The sequence below is a fragment of the Electrophorus electricus genome, chromosome 23 (assembly GCF_013358815.1).
Source record: "Electrophorus electricus isolate fEleEle1 chromosome 23, fEleEle1.pri, whole genome shotgun sequence".
Taxonomy (NCBI): Eukaryota; Metazoa; Chordata; class Actinopteri; order Gymnotiformes; family Gymnotidae; genus Electrophorus; species Electrophorus electricus.
The window spans coordinates 2,711,723-2,729,777 of NC_049557.1; the positions used below are offsets into that span (position 1 = coordinate 2,711,723).

General features: G+C 40.9%; 3 protein-coding genes across 10 annotated transcripts in view; 2 read left to right on the top strand and 1 right to left on the bottom strand.

Moving 5' to 3' along the window:
• Positions 1-58: 58 nt before the first annotated feature.
• LOC113568668 (sodium-coupled neutral amino acid transporter 3-like) lies at positions 59-2,649 on the top strand. The gene is made up of 5 exons (XM_035522224.1): positions 59-195; positions 400-523; positions 586-731; positions 900-1,003; positions 1,120-2,649. The coding sequence occupies exons 1-5, from the start codon at positions 87-89 to the stop codon at positions 1,222-1,224; spliced, it is 588 nt and encodes a 195-aa protein (XP_035378117.1). The 5' UTR covers positions 59-86; the 3' UTR covers positions 1,225-2,649.
• A 2,313-nt stretch (positions 2,650-4,962) lies between these two features.
• wasb (WASP actin nucleation promoting factor b) lies at positions 4,963-9,760 on the top strand. 2 transcript variants are annotated; one of them, XM_035521834.1, is made up of 11 exons: positions 4,963-5,191; positions 5,762-5,902; positions 6,082-6,168; positions 6,554-6,650; positions 6,889-6,927; positions 7,272-7,470; positions 7,567-7,609; positions 7,739-7,892; positions 8,471-8,865; positions 9,162-9,273; positions 9,438-9,760. In XM_035521834.1, exons 1-11 carry the CDS (start codon positions 5,090-5,092, stop codon positions 9,491-9,493), a joined length of 1,425 nt encoding a protein of 474 aa, XP_035377727.1. In that variant the 5' UTR covers positions 4,963-5,089; the 3' UTR covers positions 9,494-9,760. The 2 variants fall into 2 exon arrangements, with proteins under 2 accessions (XP_035377727.1, XP_035377728.1); XM_035521835.1 differs by having other exon boundaries at positions 8,477-8,865.
• A 1,393-nt stretch (positions 9,761-11,153) lies between these two features.
• sema3gb (sema domain, immunoglobulin domain (Ig), short basic domain, secreted, (semaphorin) 3Gb) overlaps positions 11,154-18,055 on the bottom strand; it is a 28,438-nt gene continuing 21,536 nt past the window's right edge. For 6 of the 7 annotated variants that reach the window (XM_027012782.2, XM_035521830.1, XM_035521832.1 and 3 more), the window contains 14 exons: positions 17,861-17,980; positions 17,612-17,705; positions 17,377-17,496; positions 17,082-17,227; positions 16,434-16,548; positions 16,260-16,329; positions 15,930-16,074; positions 15,506-15,728; positions 15,158-15,246; positions 14,993-15,034; positions 14,662-14,819; positions 14,419-14,486; positions 13,452-13,579; positions 11,154-13,318 (listed from right to left, as the gene is read on the bottom strand). In XM_027012782.2, coding sequence (XP_026868583.1) covers positions 12,872-13,318; positions 13,452-13,579; positions 14,419-14,486; positions 14,662-14,819; positions 14,993-15,034; positions 15,158-15,246; positions 15,506-15,728; positions 15,930-16,074; positions 16,260-16,329; positions 16,434-16,548; positions 17,082-17,227; positions 17,377-17,496; positions 17,612-17,705; positions 17,861-17,980 — 1,965 coding nt within the window. In that variant the 3' untranslated portion in view covers positions 11,154-12,871. The remainder of the gene's footprint in view (positions 13,319-13,451; positions 13,580-14,418; positions 14,487-14,661; positions 14,820-14,992; positions 15,035-15,157; positions 15,247-15,505; positions 15,729-15,929; positions 16,075-16,259; positions 16,330-16,433; positions 16,549-17,081; positions 17,228-17,376; positions 17,497-17,611; positions 17,706-17,860; positions 17,981-18,055) is intronic. The other variant, XM_027012783.2, reaches the window with a different exon arrangement.

Here is an 18,055-nt window from a genome sequence, read left to right on the forward strand (position 1 = left end):
AAATATTGTTAAATATTGAAAACTACTAAACTTAGCTTGTTAACTGTTAAAATTATTTATTTTTGTCTTTTAATGGTAGCAGAGGCATGTGTTTGTACTCCCTAATAATAATTAAATGCATGCAGGCCATTGCCAACGTGTCCATGTTTGTAATGTACCTGCTCACAGCCATCTTTGGATACCTCACCTTCTTTGGTAAGCCAGAGCTATCTGATACATGCGCTAATATCATCTGTAAATTTCCATAAGTGTTACTACATTTATTTGTTTTTGGCTTAAACCTCACTTTAGTCAACAAACTCTTAATAGGCCTCGAAACAGTCCCTTTGCCTACTTCTTGTTTTCAGTTCACTTAAGCACATTAAAACTGAGACTCTTCTCTCTTTCTGATGCAAATAGCAAACACAGAGGCAGAGCTGCTGCACACCTACAGTAAGGTGGACCCGCTGGACACTCTGATCCTGTGTGTGCGACTGGCTGTACTGGTTGCTGTCACATTGACTGTGCCTGTCGTACTCTTCCCGGTAACAGTGACTCCTAGAACATGATAAACGTTGTGAATACAACTATTGTTCCTTTCATTCAAATTCGTCGAGCTCTGCTGCAGTTGCTGTTCCCTGAGAAACCTTTCCACTGGGCTCGGCACATCTTCATCGCCGTGTGCCTCCTCTTCTTCGTCAACCTGCTTGTGATCTTTGTGCCCAACATCCGAGACATCTTTGGTATCATTGGTAAGTCCCATAGACGAGACCTTAAGTAAAGGTCAACACAATAAATGGAGAAAATAAGCTTTTATAAGCCCAACAAAATGTTTGTGTGAAATAGTCTTCAGTTATATACTTAGGTGAATGGGGAATGTTTCTTGGAGCAGAGATCAATCTTGTGATCTCTATCTTTAGGGGCAACCTCGGCACCAAGCCTGATCTTCATTCTCCCAGGCTTATTCTATATACGCATTGTTCCAAAAGATCAAGAACCAACATTCTCTAGACCAAAGATCCAGGTTGGTACTGAACCTCTGCTTGTATAATGCATCTCCAGAATGAATTCATTTGTCTGAATGGAACTCACTGACAAGCCTCAGAGAAGTGTTCATATTCCATCTTGATCCCTTTCCAGGCTGCCTGTTTCACAGCTCTGGGCTTCATCTTCATGTCCATGAGCTTAACCTTTATAGCCCTGGACTGGATCAATGGAGAAAACCGTAGTGGAGGGGGACATTGATTCCCAGCCACAAACACACCAGGGTCCAACATGCCTGCTCAGCAGAACCCCATCCAGCTGTCCTCTCCTGCCAAACCTGGGTGGGAATCCGAGATAACGGCAAAAGAAAAACACAACCCTGATAGGCTGGACCCATCTTATCTCTGGTGTCTTACCCTAATGAGAGAGGGTAGAACCTGCTTCCCACCATATTTAAAATTAAACCGAAACGTTCCGTGGTGGAGGATCTTGGTGAATATGGTGATGTCACATCCCTCTGTGGCAGCTATTTCAGATGAAGATCCTGCATGCAGTCACTTGCTTTGACAATCCCTGGAGAGAAAAGGCAGTTACATTTCTGTTGGAAAATTATTACAGATTGTACAAAATTCCAAAGGTCGAACAGCTGTAAGAAAAAGGAGATTCGGTAAAAGCAACTGGATAGGTTTATTTTATGTTCTGTGTTCTCCTGTATTACAAAAATTATACAACTTTTGTTGATCTTGCCCAGTCTTGTCTTAAAGATACTGTGATATGGAAATGTATCATAATTTCTTTTGTTTCAGTCAGATCTAGTACACTACAATGTAATGAGGACACATTTTTATGACACATGGTCTAAAAATTTGTTTGGTAATGGCTGAGGACCTGAACTAGGCATTTGGAGTAAGTCACAAAATGCAAGATTTGAGTACCCAAATTGTGCAAGAAAAAAAGACAATTGTGGCAAAAAATATGATCAATTTTAAAGCTAAAATCAGATATTTATAATTATCTCTGTTTGTGTGAAATATAGACTATTGCATAAAGCTGCTAACACCTTAGGATAACCCCTTTTATAACATTCAAAGTGCCAAGTAAAACAAACAACATTGAACAATCTTGTGCCTTAAAATGTATTCCTGCATTCTGAGCTCTGGCTATAAATTTTGCAGATTTCTTTTCAGATTGCAAAATATTCCCAAAGCCTCATTACTGAAACTACAGGGTCATTGCTCTGAAACCCGTGATTTGGGGTTTTAAACGGACTGAACAAATTCTAAATTGAACAATTAGTTTTAGACATTTCTGCACAACTTTGTTTTGTTTGTTTGTGTATTTAAAATCACATTTCATTTGCATAACAAGTCAGAGGTACGAGAAAGTACAACTTGTTGTAGTAATGGAATTCAGTGTTGAACTGATACTTCAAGTGAATTTGTTGAGGACTGTCTCAGAAGAAGTTCATCTGTTGTGTTTTAAGGTGTTTATTTATAACCTTGCTTTCCAGAAGGCTGCCACTATCAATATCACCAAGACAGTGGACTAAGCTGTAATTGGTTTACAGTGAATGACTAAAGCTCAGTAATGCACAGTGTATTCATGTTGATATTTCTGAGCCACAGATAAAACCTGAATCAATGTCCAAATTTTAAAAATTGTTTTATGAAAACAATAAGAAAGAAATATAAAAAAAAATAAATCCTTTTTTATCTTGTTTATATGAGCATATAAGGCAGTCCAGGTTTTAAAAACAAAAGGGAAGGCTATTATGTCATAAATTGCTTTTCCTCATGGTCAATAGAAAATTGTGAAACAAAACGCTCTTTGTAAAATAAAATTTCAGGAGCAGGAGCACTCTAAAACCTAATCTTTGCAATTATCATGACGAATCATCAAAGACAAATCTGAATGCTTGTTTAATAAAAATCCCCACTTACAAAAAGCAGCGTACATTAGCAAGATGGTACAAGCACAAACATGGCCTGACTGCTCTTCTTAAAAGCTGTAAAATAACTCAGAATTATTTACTAACCTACTATACACCAAATATCCCCCTAAGCACTCTTACCATCCTCACATCTTCTTACTCTCTGTGTAATAAACTGTGTAAACTATGCACACAGCATTAGTGCTCATGTAGTCAGCTCCACTGATGCGCAATTGAAGTTATTTCTACGAGCCGTTCCAAGCTGAGGGTACCTTTATATAACAACATGGATGACGTGCAGGGGCATCTTTGGTGCGGTCATGAACTGTTATCTGTGTATGTCAGTACCTCAGCATTTGATGATTGGTGGAGTTTATCTTAAACATGCAGGCTATGCCAGTTCTGCTGTTTTGTTCTGGTTTTGTTTCTTAACAGAGCTGCATTCGTGCACCAAAATGCCTCGTGGATTATACTCAGCTCAGACACCTTGCCTCAGTGTTTCTCTTTAACTTGTAAAACAAGTTTTCAAATTTATGCACTCTAACTTTGCCTTCTTTTTGCCTTCTTCTAACCCCCAAATGGAAACCATTACAGAATTATTTGCTTTTCCCCAGCAATCCCGCTATCCTTAAATATTAAGTATTAATGTGTAGTAATGTTTGTATACTTTTTTCCCTCAGCTCTACCCATTTTGAGTCGGTTGTTTAAAAAAGTGCCAATGTTTCATGAAGAGACACAACTTTGTGACATCCAGTGACACCAAAGATATTTGATGCTTCAGCTTTGTTTTGGCTTACTGAACTGGCTCCTGATTTGGTGCTTGCCATTCTCAATAAAGAAATGAATAAGTATTAATGAGTGATATGGCTTCTTTTGTCTTCCTCAGAATACCAAGAGAATGTTGCATTTGCTGGGCTAAACCACATGATTACAAAACGTTCAATAATGGCACTGTAGAAGAGATCTATGGCGTACAGGGTTTCCTAGGCAGAGAAGGTACTGCACATGTTTTTTGTACTGCCTTTGTGATAGAGTCAATGTTTATCTCACAGCTGAGAATGTATGACCTGGTAGTCCCCAGGGATTTCCAAGATTCAGTGGTATTGCAGTTTGTTGTGTTGATTTCTAGAGTTGTGGAAGTGGCAGAGGTAGTGGCAGAGTGGCCGGGGTCAACTGCAATATTAGTTTGAACTAGTTTGTTTTGCACTCAAACACATGACATGTTCCTGTAAGGGTGGTATCAAATGAAGTGATAGTATTTCCACTGAAGGAACATTTTCAGAAGCAACAGAGTAAACACAGATAAAGTGTCATTTTGATTTCTGGGCCCAGCTGTATGTGCTATTTCCTGTTTATCAGGAAATCATAGTTGTATTAGCTAATGAAATATCCTACCCTAACTTACAAGAGATTAATCGATTAATGAGATGGCATCCACCCTTCCTATAGAAAGATTTGGAGAAAAAAAACCACCAGTCACTTCAAAACTCATGTGTAGTTAATGGTAGCAGTATCATATCTTAGGCATACAAGGCAGCCTCTGCAGTTGGCATCATTGTTGGCAATTACTTTAAGAAACCATCAAAATATATTTTTTTGACCGAAAATGTTTCCACATCCATTTGGTCGTGTTGTACAATCCAGCAAGGCAATAGCACAAAATGCAAAGGTTTTCTCACCATGTGCAATAGACAAAAGGAGACTGGAAATGAAACCTTGCAAAGCAATTTTGCTTGCAATAAAGACAAGGTAAAGTCATGAGGAGATTATGTCAGTGTAGCTAAAATGTTATATCAGCTTTACATCAAATTTGCTTTGGCTACATATGCAAATATTTTGAAAAGCTCTGCATGTGAATTATGACATTGTGGTGTTTATGAAACATGCCATAGGACATTTACATGAAACCCATGCAAACTCTCTACTAAGCAAACAAACTTAAACCAAAGTTACTACTTCCTTGTTTATGCGAGAGCAGGGCCTGTCTTGGGGCCTCGCTGAACAAACATTCTCTGTGGTTGCTCTTCCTGTTCTTTTAGGCTCACTAACACGCTGACATCATACCAGAGAACACGGAAGTCCCAGTTCCCTCATCCTCTCATCTGTAACAGATTGAAAAGCAGTTGACCAAAGTGTAAAGTTGGGGCCCCTGGACACTCAGTCCAAGGCTTTGCAAATCGTCTCCAGTGGGGCGAGATGAGCAAGGGAAAGTCGAAGGGGCAGGAAAACGTGCCCAGCTGCCTCCTCAGCATCCAGGAGAATGAACGTGTGGAGGACCTGCTGGGCCGGAGATGCGTGGTAAGCGTGGCCATCTTACTGTCAAATAAATCAAAAGTCAGGGAGGGAGGTGTCAGATGCAAACTGAGGTTGTAACTTCATTGTTTACTTGATTCAAAGGTCTTCCACATTTGATAGGAAGAATGGTAAATTGTATATGAGAGCATAATCCCACCATTTTCACATATCTACGTGATTTTTAACGCTTTTAATTTGTTAGATACTGAAAAAACGTGAAAAACATGGACATTAGTTGCGCAAATCATTACATGCTCTGTTAAATGCTTTTGAAAAGGTAATTCTCAGTAATTGTCCCATGACTTGTGGAGTGTGATAAAAGGTATAAAAGACATATCATAAGAGATACAGGAAGTATGTTAAAGGCAACTTCCTGTTGTGAAGAGAGGATGTTTACATGCATTATTTTTCTTCAGGACTTTAAAATGAAAGATTAAGTGTTTGCCAAAATCTTTATATATATATATATCTTTATATATGTGGTCGTGTGTGTGTGTGTGTGTGTGTGTGTGTGTGTGTGTGTGTGTGTGTGTGTGTGTGTGTGTGTGTGTGTGTGTGTGTGTGAGAGCACAGACTCTGGCTACCTCTGTTGTGCAGCTCTTTATGGCGCTCCCCCACAGTCCAGCGCATTGGAGTCTTCAGCATACAGGAGTGGTGTGTTTTGTCAAGGACAACCCTCGCCGTTCATACTTCATTCGACTTTTTGATATCAAGGTCTCTTCTACAAATATTATTCTATGATTTCCTCCATATCACCTCCACCTATGCAGGCACTATACACTGTATAAATCTTTGCAGATCAAGTTGTTTATTTTGCTCTAAATATTATTATTCCTATTAGGACATGCATGTGATTGTATGTATGTGTGTGGATTTAAATGTATGCATTTTAGGAGGGAAAAATGATATGGGAACAGGAGTTGTATAATAAGATGATTTACTCCAGCCCAAGGCAGTATTTCCACACCTTCTCTGCTGATGTAAGTACACATTTCTTATATCACTACATCATGAGGCCGAGGGTCAGCTGGCAGCTACGTACTGATACAAATGGTTAAAGCTAATTATTATAGTGGTTATAGCTCACAGCTTATTAAAGAACAATGGCTTAAATTTATGATGCCATCAAACATTCAGTAGACCTGCTGATTCCTGGTGTGATAATACCACCACAAGCAAAAATATATCTGTGACTGTCATGTTCATAAAATTGCACTGTTTCTTATAACAGGCAAATAGCTCAATAGATGAATATTGTAAATGAATGACAAAAAATGCAGAGATTGATAGTAAAGCATCTTGAACCACTGCTCACATATATAGTGTACTGCTGTCAATTAACTAAAAAACATCTGTATGTTTCAGGATTGCCAAGTGGGTCTGAATTTTGCCAGTGAGAAGGAATCTGAGTCTTTTAGAAACATGGTTGAGGAAAAGATCAGCCAGCGAGTCAATCGAAATGGTGATGCTTTAACACCATCACACTTCACATGCAAGCACTCTTCTGCATATTGCATTTTCATTATCCAGCCTCCTCACCAGCATCCATCTGTGTTTTTGTTCAATTAGAAAAAAGGCAGCATGCACCCATTGAATATCGATGTGTGCTAGGGCACTACTGCACCTTCACATTCATGCTACGTTATCCTGGTTGGTTTATTTCATGTACAGAATGAACTAAATGTTTTTTCTACTGTCAGACAAACGAGCGCTACCGGCACCACCACCACCATCAAATGGTGAGTATATATGTTTCACATAGATTAGAAATACATGCATGTGATTTAAAGCAATCTGGTGGGAGTAAATATCTCCTTTGGAGCAGTATAATGTATACTGCAAGTGTCATAGACCCTTCCCATTGTAAATACTCTTCCTTGGCTGAGTACTGATGCATGTTTCTTATGAATCTCCTACTGCTTACATCACCTGGATAGTGTAGTGTTTATATGTGGTCCAGGCCTTGTTATTGCATCTTGTGCTTTTGCATTCACCCTGGATTTACCCTGGACTTTATTTTCCAAGTATGTTTTAATGGCTTTGGTGACACTGGTTGATCGCATGTCGTATTTGTCTCATCCAGGCCCAGGCCCAGTGATGCAGCCTAGCAACATGGTCACTGTGGATATCCAGAACCCAGACATACTGCCTTCACGCTACCGCCCTCCGGTAGTCCCCCTGCCGGCCCCCGCCTCTATGGGCAAGGGGAAGAAAGACAAGAAGGGCAAGAAGAAGGGCCCGCGGATCACCAAGGCAGACATAGGGGCTCCCAGCGGGTTTAAGTAAGTATGGGTAGGGAGCTCTCTTCACAGCAGGGAAAGTGATGGTCATGCTTGTTTTCTGTGATGATCTCACTTGGGCATTTCTTTTACCTTCAGGCATGTCACACATGTCGGGTGGGATCCTAACAGTGGCTTTGATGTAAGAAATGGCACTTTTGTCAAATTCAACAAGGGAACAGAATGTGACTGACACTGATACACATGCACGTGAACACACATATACAATGTTATGTATGTAACATACACATGGTATTCTCTTAAATTGTAGACCAGCAATCTTGACCCGGATCTGAAGAAGCTGTTTTCAAGTGCTGGTATCAGTGATGACCAGCTAACAGACAAAGAGACTTCCAAAATTATCTATGACTTCATAGAGCGGTCAGGGGGCCTGGATGTTGTTAAGGAGAAGATAAGGGAACAGGGTGAGTGTCTATACTGTAGGAGATGAAGGAACAGGGTGAGGGTCTATACAAATCATCGTAAAACTTTTAGGCTTATAATCTTTTAAATCTATTACAGTTTTGCCCATGTCAAATGCTGATGTTCCTATTACACCTTTTTGCAACCAGATGAACTCATCATTACTTGATACTGATAATGTAACGTTGGAAGTTTTAAGGAGGATGCAGGGACGAGTTGCGTGGAACATAAGACTATGTTTAAATTACATGTAACATTCACAGTTAAACACGCACACAAATGGAGTCAAACACCGACAACACCAACACGTAAACGACAGACTTTTATACATATGATAACGACACAATGAGGAGCAGGTGCGAGACACCGGGAGGGCGTGGCCACATTGACGAACACACACGAGGAGACGTTCGGGGGGAGGGGCCGTACTGTGACAGATAACTTTGTGGGTTTTGACCTTAACTAACCAACAGTCTAACAGCTTATAACTAATAGACTTCTGACCGTGTCATTGATGATATTGTTGCTTCTGCTGTCCATGCAGATGCCATTAGTTGTTCCTCATGGAGTCTCCCTTCAGTTCCAGGTGTCCCTGCTCCTCCTCCTCCTTCTCGTGGGGATCGGGGCATCCCGCCTGTCCCTGACCAACCCCCACGGGCTGCGCCTTCCCGTAACCAGAGGCCTCCACATCGTGGCCCACTCCCTCCACCTCCCCCTAGCACAAGGGCCCCCCTGCCCCCTCAACCAGCATCTTGTTTTTACTCTTCTAACCCACCACCCTCACAGTGTGCCTTAATAGGTGGTGGAGGAGCAGCCCCACCCCCTCCTCCTCCTCCTCCTCCTCCTCCTCCACCTTCCCAAACTACCTGCTACAGCAGTGGTAGTCCTGTTAGTTCTTCTCCATCCACATCATCAGGACCATCAGGAAGAGGAGCTTTACTGGACCAGATCCGACTGGGAACCAAGCTAAAGACTGTAAGAGAAAGTGCTATTGGCAAACTTGAACACTCTCTCTCAGCCACGCATGAATATGCTTCTACAATATAATTCTTAAACAAATAATTAAATTTGATGACCAAGTGTTTACCATAACCAAAAATGTGCCCTGATATCACTGAAGCTAATAAGGACACTGTCACCAATTCTTTAAACAATAAATCATTTAGCATTTTCCCACCTCTATCCATACTGATGTAAAAATATACCATCTTTTATTGAGTTCATGCTTTGCCAAGTATGAATGCTTTGTCTGGTGTGTTGAATATACTCAGGTCACAGAAAGTACCGACCCCCAACCTGCGCCACAGGACCAAAGCGGAGAGGGCATCGTTGGAGCTCTGATAATGGTGATGCAAAAAAGAAGCAAAGTCATTCATTCCTCAGGTAAGCCTTTAAAAAGAAGACACTGCTGTATGGCCTTTGGTGCTCTGATTCTATCTGAAAATATGTAGCACAGAGGTCACTCTCAGAGAAAGGCATGGATGATGGTTTTCTCCATAAGAACAAGCTCATGACCCAGTATTTGGTGTAAATTACTGTCTCCTTAGAAGACGAAGAAGATGATGGGGGTGAAGATGACGATGATGATGAGTGGGACGATTAATTGCAATATTCACATTCAATATTCACATTCAGCACTCACACACACACACGCCCACAAACATAGGCTCTTCTGTTTAGGCACTGTGTATGGTAAGGTAGGAATGTTAAAGTATTTAGTGTAGGTTCAAATTTAGAAAAACATATTACATAAACATATTACTATTTTACAAGGCTTGAATGGAATGGGTTGTAAAGAATTTTTATGGAAATACGTACTTTTATGCATATTTGTCTAAACTGAATAAAACTAACACTGTGCAATCTTTGAGAATGTATTATGTCAATTAAAAAAAAAAAATCTTTGTCCATCACTGTACATTAGCCTACCCACTGAGAGTGTAAGGTGTGAGAGAGCTATGCCAAACATCTATGGGCAAAAGATGAAGTTTAGCTTTGCATAAGTACAAGCTGAACATTTCCTTTCGGAAAGTCCAACCTCCTATATTCCTATGTTCCTTAATCTGATCTTGGCAAACACACAGTAATGACACCAACCCCAACTTTAACCATATCTGGAAATAGAACCGAAACGTTTGACTGGACAAAGGAGACAGCTCTCCCTCTGCAGGGTTGAGAAGGTATTGCAAAGGTTTAACACAAAAATATAGATAATATACACATGGCTATATTCCCTTGAAGGGGAAAAATGAAATAAAAAGCAATCTTGAGCCATTCAGTTTCTAAGATTTTATAAGAGTCGTATAAATGCTTTAAAGGTCGATGACAATAAGTTAAATAAGAACAAATACAGCAGTTTATTGTTATGATTACAAAACATCTATGAGACTCCCCAACCTCACAATATCATCATAAAATTATATTTATTACAAACAACCACATTAATTTATGCTAACACAAACACTGTGAATACATAGATGAAATATTGTAAGATGCAACCATATTTCTGTTTAGTTTATCGAGAAACACTTAGAGCAGATACAGATGAACACATTTTTATTTAGCATAAGTGTTAGGCCCCTGCCTTTCACATGAACATTTCAAAGCACTGAAAAATATCAGGGTTTGGACTTTCATTACTGGTGGCTACCTTTTGTGTCCTGACAATGTTTCTGTGCTTCCCTGCCTCTTCGGACATAACCTTACATCCAAGGATGTGCATTTTATGCCCAAAATTTAAATATTCTCTTGACACTAAGAATTTATAATTATTGGGCTGGACATTCTCCGAATTGTGCTCTTCAGTAATTTAGCCTATATGTAGGTACAGTCTTCTGTCTTCCCATTGCTTAAATTTTGCAAATGTCTATAGACTTTTAAATAAAATAGATATTATTTCAACTGTCATTTCAAAGCTTTAAGTCAATTGTCACTTCTGGATGTTGCTTTTTTATCTGCATTCACTCCTTACTCACCACATCTTATTGCCAAGAATAAACATGCTTGTTATGCCATAACATTAGTTATGCTTAGAAATTCCCAGAAAACTGCATCTTTTTCTAAAAGCATCTCTCCATATTCTATGTGTCTGTATAGTCTGGTCCTGTTAGTGAATACATACAATAATAACTGACATTCTCAGTTCCCCTCCCCCCAAAAAGGAGCACAACTCACAACTCACATGAATATATACATTTGTAAAATAAATATGATGTGGTAAAGAGAAAGGGAGGACAAGACAAGAGACAGACAGAGATAGACAGAGATACATAGAGAGAGATAGACAGAGAGACAGAGATACATAGAGAGAGACAGGTAATAAGGGAGAGAGAGAAATAGAATGTTAGGTTAGAACTGAACCCTGACCAAGGACAGACAAGACCACTTAAACACCAACTATTTATATGTACATCTGATAGAGTCAAACACAACACAGTCTTTTTACACAAGCAAAACACAACACAGTTAACCATAGAAAATATCTACTGCTGATATGCAAAAAGTGACAGAACTACTTTTGTGTTACAATGTGCTATCTGGGTGTTTCTTGCAATCTGAGCTCTCCAAGAGGCAAGAACAGAAAGGAAACTGCACTAAAAGATTCAGCATCTGCCCTCAGTGATGATTGTTCTTGATGATGACAATACTTTTCCCATTTTACAGAACCCACACAAGCAGGTTGTTGCCTTCTACTAGCATAATTAAATCCTGTATGCATGGGCACCCAATGTCTTCTTAACTTGTTCTCAGTGTTTTACAGAGAAGCCAATAATCTCTCTTCAGTCTTTATTAATATACAGAAAGAGAGCACTCATCTCAGCCTGCGATACAATATTTACATTTTCCTTTTTCCTGCAAATCCTTGGTACTATGGCAGGAGAGTGACAAATTTTGGTCCATAAACATATCCTTTTGCTCAGAAAAGGAAAAAACACCATCTGAACAAGCCTACAACCACCTCCAATTCCAGTAGTTTTGTTCAACTTCCTCAAGGAAAATTGGCTTTAGCTATTTAGTACCAACTTAAAAATAACTTGGTGATATTGTTCTAGGTGCTGCAAAAGATTTTGTGAACACTGGGAATTACAATGTGTACTATGAATTGACTAAACCCTGTTATAACACTTGTGTTCCAGACTTTAAATATTTGCTGCTGTCTGATGCAGACTAGCTCAAGAATCCTCTCAAATATTAATACAAACAAAAAAAAAGCAACCATATTTTTAAAACATTTAAAAAACCACAAATACTAGAAGCCTTTACAGTTATCCTGATTATAAATCACCCTTGGTCTTGATACCATAAAAGGTTGGTCAGAATCATGTCAGAATGTATCATGTCATAATTATAACCTTAAAGGGGAAAAGGCTTCTTTCTGAAGAAGGAGCAGATGACAGATTGCCACGGATCAGAGTGGAATCATGTAAAAAAATATTCCACAGCATTTTTTCCACCACTGCGTTCTGCAGGCAGGAAAAACAGCTGACCCAACAAAACAAGCTTTCAATACCAGCAATGTCAGGTTTTAAGAGTATAATGTTTGTGAAATACTGCAATAGTAGTGGCAGTGTGGCAATCATTTATCTGAAGTGTGACTGTGGCGATCGTTTAGCTAAAGTGCAAAAAGCATTTAAAAATGGATTTGTACAAACAGTATGAACTAGTCTTCTATGGTTTGAATGAACATTTAAAAAATGAACGCTTGTGAATCTGGAAACTTGGGACACTGGGTATTACAGTTTGGTAGAAGCCAAAATACCACTGAACTGAAGATAGCACACTGTTAAAACCGTGTCCTCATTGCCTTTCCTCAACATGCGTGTGAAAATCAAAATTCAGTCTTGAGACTCAATCTGTCAGTTTTGGCATTACGAATGGACACTGGGTATGAACACTTGATTTTGCTTCAGAAACAGTCTTCAGTGACATTACCTGTCCTGGTCAAGCAGTGTACAGAACACAAGGGTTTTATAGGATGTGGTCACTGCAACTGTGTCTTCTGGGCTTCCTGGTGTTCCCAAGTTTCCTGGGGCTCCGTGTGCCTGCGGTTGGTGCGCTTGGGTTTAAGCGGCTGTGCGGGGCTCTGCTGCTGCTGCTGCCAGTAGGACTGGCAGTACTGGTTAATCAGGCGCACCTCCGGCTGAGGGGAGAGCTGGACGGCTGGGGGCGGAGTCTGGGGCGGGGGTGGCGAAGGAACGTGGTGGTGCTTGTGGGCATGCTGTTGATGATTCGCTGAATCGGAGGGGTCGTCCGGCGCCGTCAACGCCTCCACGATCTCACGGTCCAGAATGCGCAGCACGACCCGCGCCACAGTGTGCTTGAAGTTGTTCTCTGTGGCCAAGCAGTGGTAGACACCAGCATCCGACTGGGTGAGAAACTTCAGCAGGATGCCATGTCCCGTCTTCAGGATGTCTTTTTCCCGACTGAGCTGCAAAGTGATTAGGATTATACACACAGTACCTTATGTCTCCTACTGTAGGAACAAACCAAAAGAAATAAGCCTATACTGCTAATGGTAGCCAGAAGTGATGATAAACAGAATTTGACGGTGGGCGTCTTACTGCTTTGCGCTTGCCGTCCTTTTGATAGAGCCATTTAACAGTTGCCTGGGGAGACCTTGGCTGGCACTCCAGAAACGTACTACTGCCCTCCACCCCGAACTGCACTGTCTCTCTCAGCCGCTTCTCTACTGAGGGAGAAAGACAAGAAAAGATGCTGTCACTTGTCACCTGTTACCAAGTCACCTAATGCCAAGTTCATACAACACAATTTTAGCCCTGATTTTTCACTAACCAACAGTTTTTGGACAGTTTTTTTTCACTGAGAAAGACCCCAAATTGGCATTCACTCCAGACTTGAAACTTGCCTCTGTATGTGAATTTGTTCAAAGGTGCTATCCAAAAGGCTTGCTGATGTCTTACAAATGCCCAAAAAATATAAAGTAGGCTAAATATCTGGACCTGTCGGCGACTCCAAATCCTGTAGTGTGAAAACTGCTGGTACCAGGTTATGACAGGCAGTTAGTGGGACGCCAAGCTACTGCCAATGGGACCGCAAGACAAGGGTTGAGAGGAAACCTGAGTTCTACCACATCAACATATTTGTTTCTTTTCCTCCAAATCAGCGCACTAACATCTTGGACTGTTCACCTCCTACTGACACCCATTTGTGGAAGAAAAAAGAACCCCCTGCATTTCCAAGTGTCATTCATTGTGTCACTTCTCACATGTATTTTCGCGAGCAGACCAACCCATAGGAAATTTCTCCTTGTCATGGATCTTGGAATATCTTGGAATATCTTGTTGTAGTATCTTGTAGTATCATCAAAACTTTAAAACCCAGTTTTTCCACATATAACCATATAATGCTTAAAGTCCATTCTTGTAAAAAACAGAACTTACAGAAGCTACACGGTGCTAGGATTTTTTTTGACACATTTCTCTAAGGCTTACGCAGTTTTTAAACATGATATCTTCATAGAACCTTTTTCACACACATCCCAGACCATTCATATGCACACACACATACCTTTAGAATTGAAACCCCGGCACTGGCGCAGTGGGTCGCCATGTTTGATATCTTGTCTTCTGCTTCTCCTGAAAAGTTATCAACATACATTTTCATCCCAAAAAAAAAATAAAAAAATAATTCAATTATTCCACTAAATTATTCAAGGGGGAAAAAAGGAAAATAATGTCGAGATATTCTTTCGTAATAAACTTCTATCGTGGCCATTGCTAACAGCATATGCAGGCCTGCAGCGGTGCATACCTCTTGGTTGCAGGAGTGAAAGCAGAGCAGCTCTCTCCATCCCAGGCACAGTAGGGGTCTCGGGCCAGGCAGCAGTCTGAGCAGGCTTTGCCGTACACAGCGCACCGGTGCAAAGATACCTGGGTAAGGCCCCGCTCTGAGGACACATACAGCTGTTGCTGTAAACCCAGAGTGGAGAAGAAAGCCACAGTCATGTCAGATAGAAATTACCGTACTGTTCAATAAAGGTGCTATGTAATGATGTTTATTGGCATCTATATATTTATTTACCATGTGTTTTAGCTAGTGTATATGTTGACAGATTTGAGTATTGACTGAAAAAATATCTTACCCTTTTAGAGGAAATTTTCAGACTTTTAACTGGTGCTGGCATCTAAAAAACATCAATGATAAACAGTCAACTGCAGGGCCCAACCCTCCTGATGTTACATGCAACATCACAATATTGTCACTGTTTTATTTGTATAACGTGGGACACAGTAGATGGCAGGATTACCCTGAAAACCTCCACCTCTTCGAGAATGAGCTCTTCTGTGGTGCTCATGTCTTTTGGCAGGACAATCACCTTTTGGACTGTTCCTCGGTCTAACAAAGAGCAGGTCCCACCCATCACTCTGAACCATGAACTTTCACATATAACAGAGTACTGCAGCCCTACATCCAGACTTTAATCCTTTAATTATTTATTTAATTCATATGAGTAATTAATGTAATGATTATATATCCTTTAATTATCCACTGGCATTTCTTTATACTTTTAAAATCCCACACTTAAGTAAATATGTAAGTAAACAAGCAAAACAAGCAGAGTGATTTCTAAATTCAAAAGGCTGGAACATATTACCTGTCCCCAGGAAGAGCACCTCATATCTCCCGTCTACAGCATCCACCATGTCCACAGCGATAGTGGTGAAGCGGTAGTCCACGCCTGTTCGGACCACCAGGGGGCGCTTGTGGGTCGGATATATCGGATGGTACATGAGAGGGTGCGCACGCACAAAGTTGACAGCTTCGTCAGAGAAGGCTTTGGTGGTGTGGAGTCTTGGCGTAAATGTTCCTCCAGGGCACTGATTGTATCCAGGGACAAAACGGAGTGAAGCCATGCCATAAATCCCCCAAAGCACAACAATCAATACTTGTAATGTAATACAATACAGTACAATGCAATGTGATAAAAATAATGAGCATTAATCCATTTACATTCAGCTCATTCCATTTCTTGGCACTGTGTCTCATGGGGGAAATCAGATCACACCAGTAGTACTCACCGTCCCAGGGCGAGGATACGGGATTTTGCCAGTGTAAGGAGTCCACTGGTAGTTGTGCCCATGTTTGTGAGAGAAAGGACCATTGAAGACATTTCTGATGTCAGCCATGGAGTAAACACACACTGCTGAAGCCTTGAACACAGAGCTAGATGAAGAGAGTGTGAGAGAGACACACATGGACATTCTCACATTCTCAGAGGGATCACAGTCTCCTGAGGCACTGTGAAATAAATCACCATGCAGTGAAACTCAACTCAAGATGACTTAAAACGAGTTACTCATTCAACAGCATGAGGCTGAGGGGCAGTTAGTGAACCCAAGGGACCATACCCAGCAGTGGAGAACACAGCATACACAGTGGGGTTGCGTTCATCGTGAGTCCGTTGGATAAATACATCCCCTAAATATAAACACATTAATCTGTCACTGAAGTAGTCCAGTGAAGTGCAATCAGCAGAGGGACAGCACATGGTGAAGGAATGAAGGAAAAAGACAGTGTCTCACTTAGTTCATCAAAATATGTCTCAACCCCTTCTGCACCGATCACAGAGCAGACAAGACGAGCCTTGAGGAAAGTTGTCCATTTATTTACCAGTGACCTTTGGCCCCCATCATCATTCTAAGAAAGAAGAGACACATGAAAGAAAGAGAAGATAACAACAAAAACTATAATAATAATAATATGATAGCACCTGTCACATACCCAAGTTCACTTTACAATTTAAAAAAAAGCTTTACTAATTTAATGCTTTAGAATGCTCAAATAACACAAATATCTAAAATATACATGTGTTCGGATAGATCTACTGGAGCAGCACTCTGTGAACTTTTTATAAGCTATTAAACATCATAATATGACATACATAAAACATACATAACTTATTTATAAATCCTATATGGATGTATAATAAAGACTATATAGACAAAAACAGGCAATGCAACTGTTGCTGTTTCTATAAATATTCAAACATGTTGATATGGGATTTTGGGTACTCATTTAATCCTTAATAAGGAAACCTTAAATAAACTCTTAACCTTGTTTGTAAACTCTTAACCCTACCCCAAGACTAAAAAGGGCAGGCAATGAAGGATATATATTAGATTCAAAAAGAGGTGTCGCAGCAGTCTTTTCTGTGGAGCTAGCGTGCTCACCAGACACACTCTGCCAACTCTGGCCAACACACTCGGGGTACTGCCCCCTGCCGCGTCCAAACTCTTTTCCCGGAAGAAGAAATACAGCTTGTCGTCATTTTTTTCTGCGCTGTCTGGAATTTTCTGGATTTTCACAAACACAGGTTCTAATAGAGACAAATAGAAAGTGAGAGTGACAGAAAACAGAGTTAGAGTTCAGCTTTGTTAGCATTGCTCCCCAAACCATCCACTCTGGTTTAATGCCAACATTTCACAGTGTGCTGTATATCCAACCATGTTTGGGCTTAAGTCATACCGTTCAGCCATCGGGAGTCATACTGCTCTGTCCTAACAGCAGGCCTGTCTCCCAAGGTCCTGAAGATCGCAGGGTCTGTGCCCATGAAGTCTACGTGCACCCCAGCATACAGGTTGCTACCTGGGTGAGGAGAAAGAGGGTGTGGAGACAGATGATTCAGGGATCTTAGAGCATGATTCAGATGTAGGAGCACTGAGCTCCAGAGAGCAGAAACGAGGGAGGGGTGAGCACGCACTGATAAGAGCTGCGGCGTTTTCCTGCCGTGGGTCATACGGACACTTTCCCTTTCCTGAGTCCACATAGCCAGGGACCAGGCGGAAGACATATTCCTGCACACACACACACACACACACACACACACACACGCAAACACAGGCATTGAATATGACTGTACATTTCATCACATGTGTGATCTTGCATGTTTGCCTCTGTGTGTGTGTGTGTGTGTGTGTGTGTTTGTGTGTGTGTGTGTGTAGGTGTCTACCTCAGCCCTCCAGCCTCTGTTGATGAACGTACAGATGGGTTTGTAGGCTCCAGTGCCGCACGTGTACAGATGAGTCCTGTTCCACGGCTCAATCAGACGCACAAAGTTGGCGCACTCTCCCTGTATGGGGAGAGAGAAGACAAGTAAGGACTCCCTGCATCCTTCAGACACACATGGAAAAATCATCCAAACCAC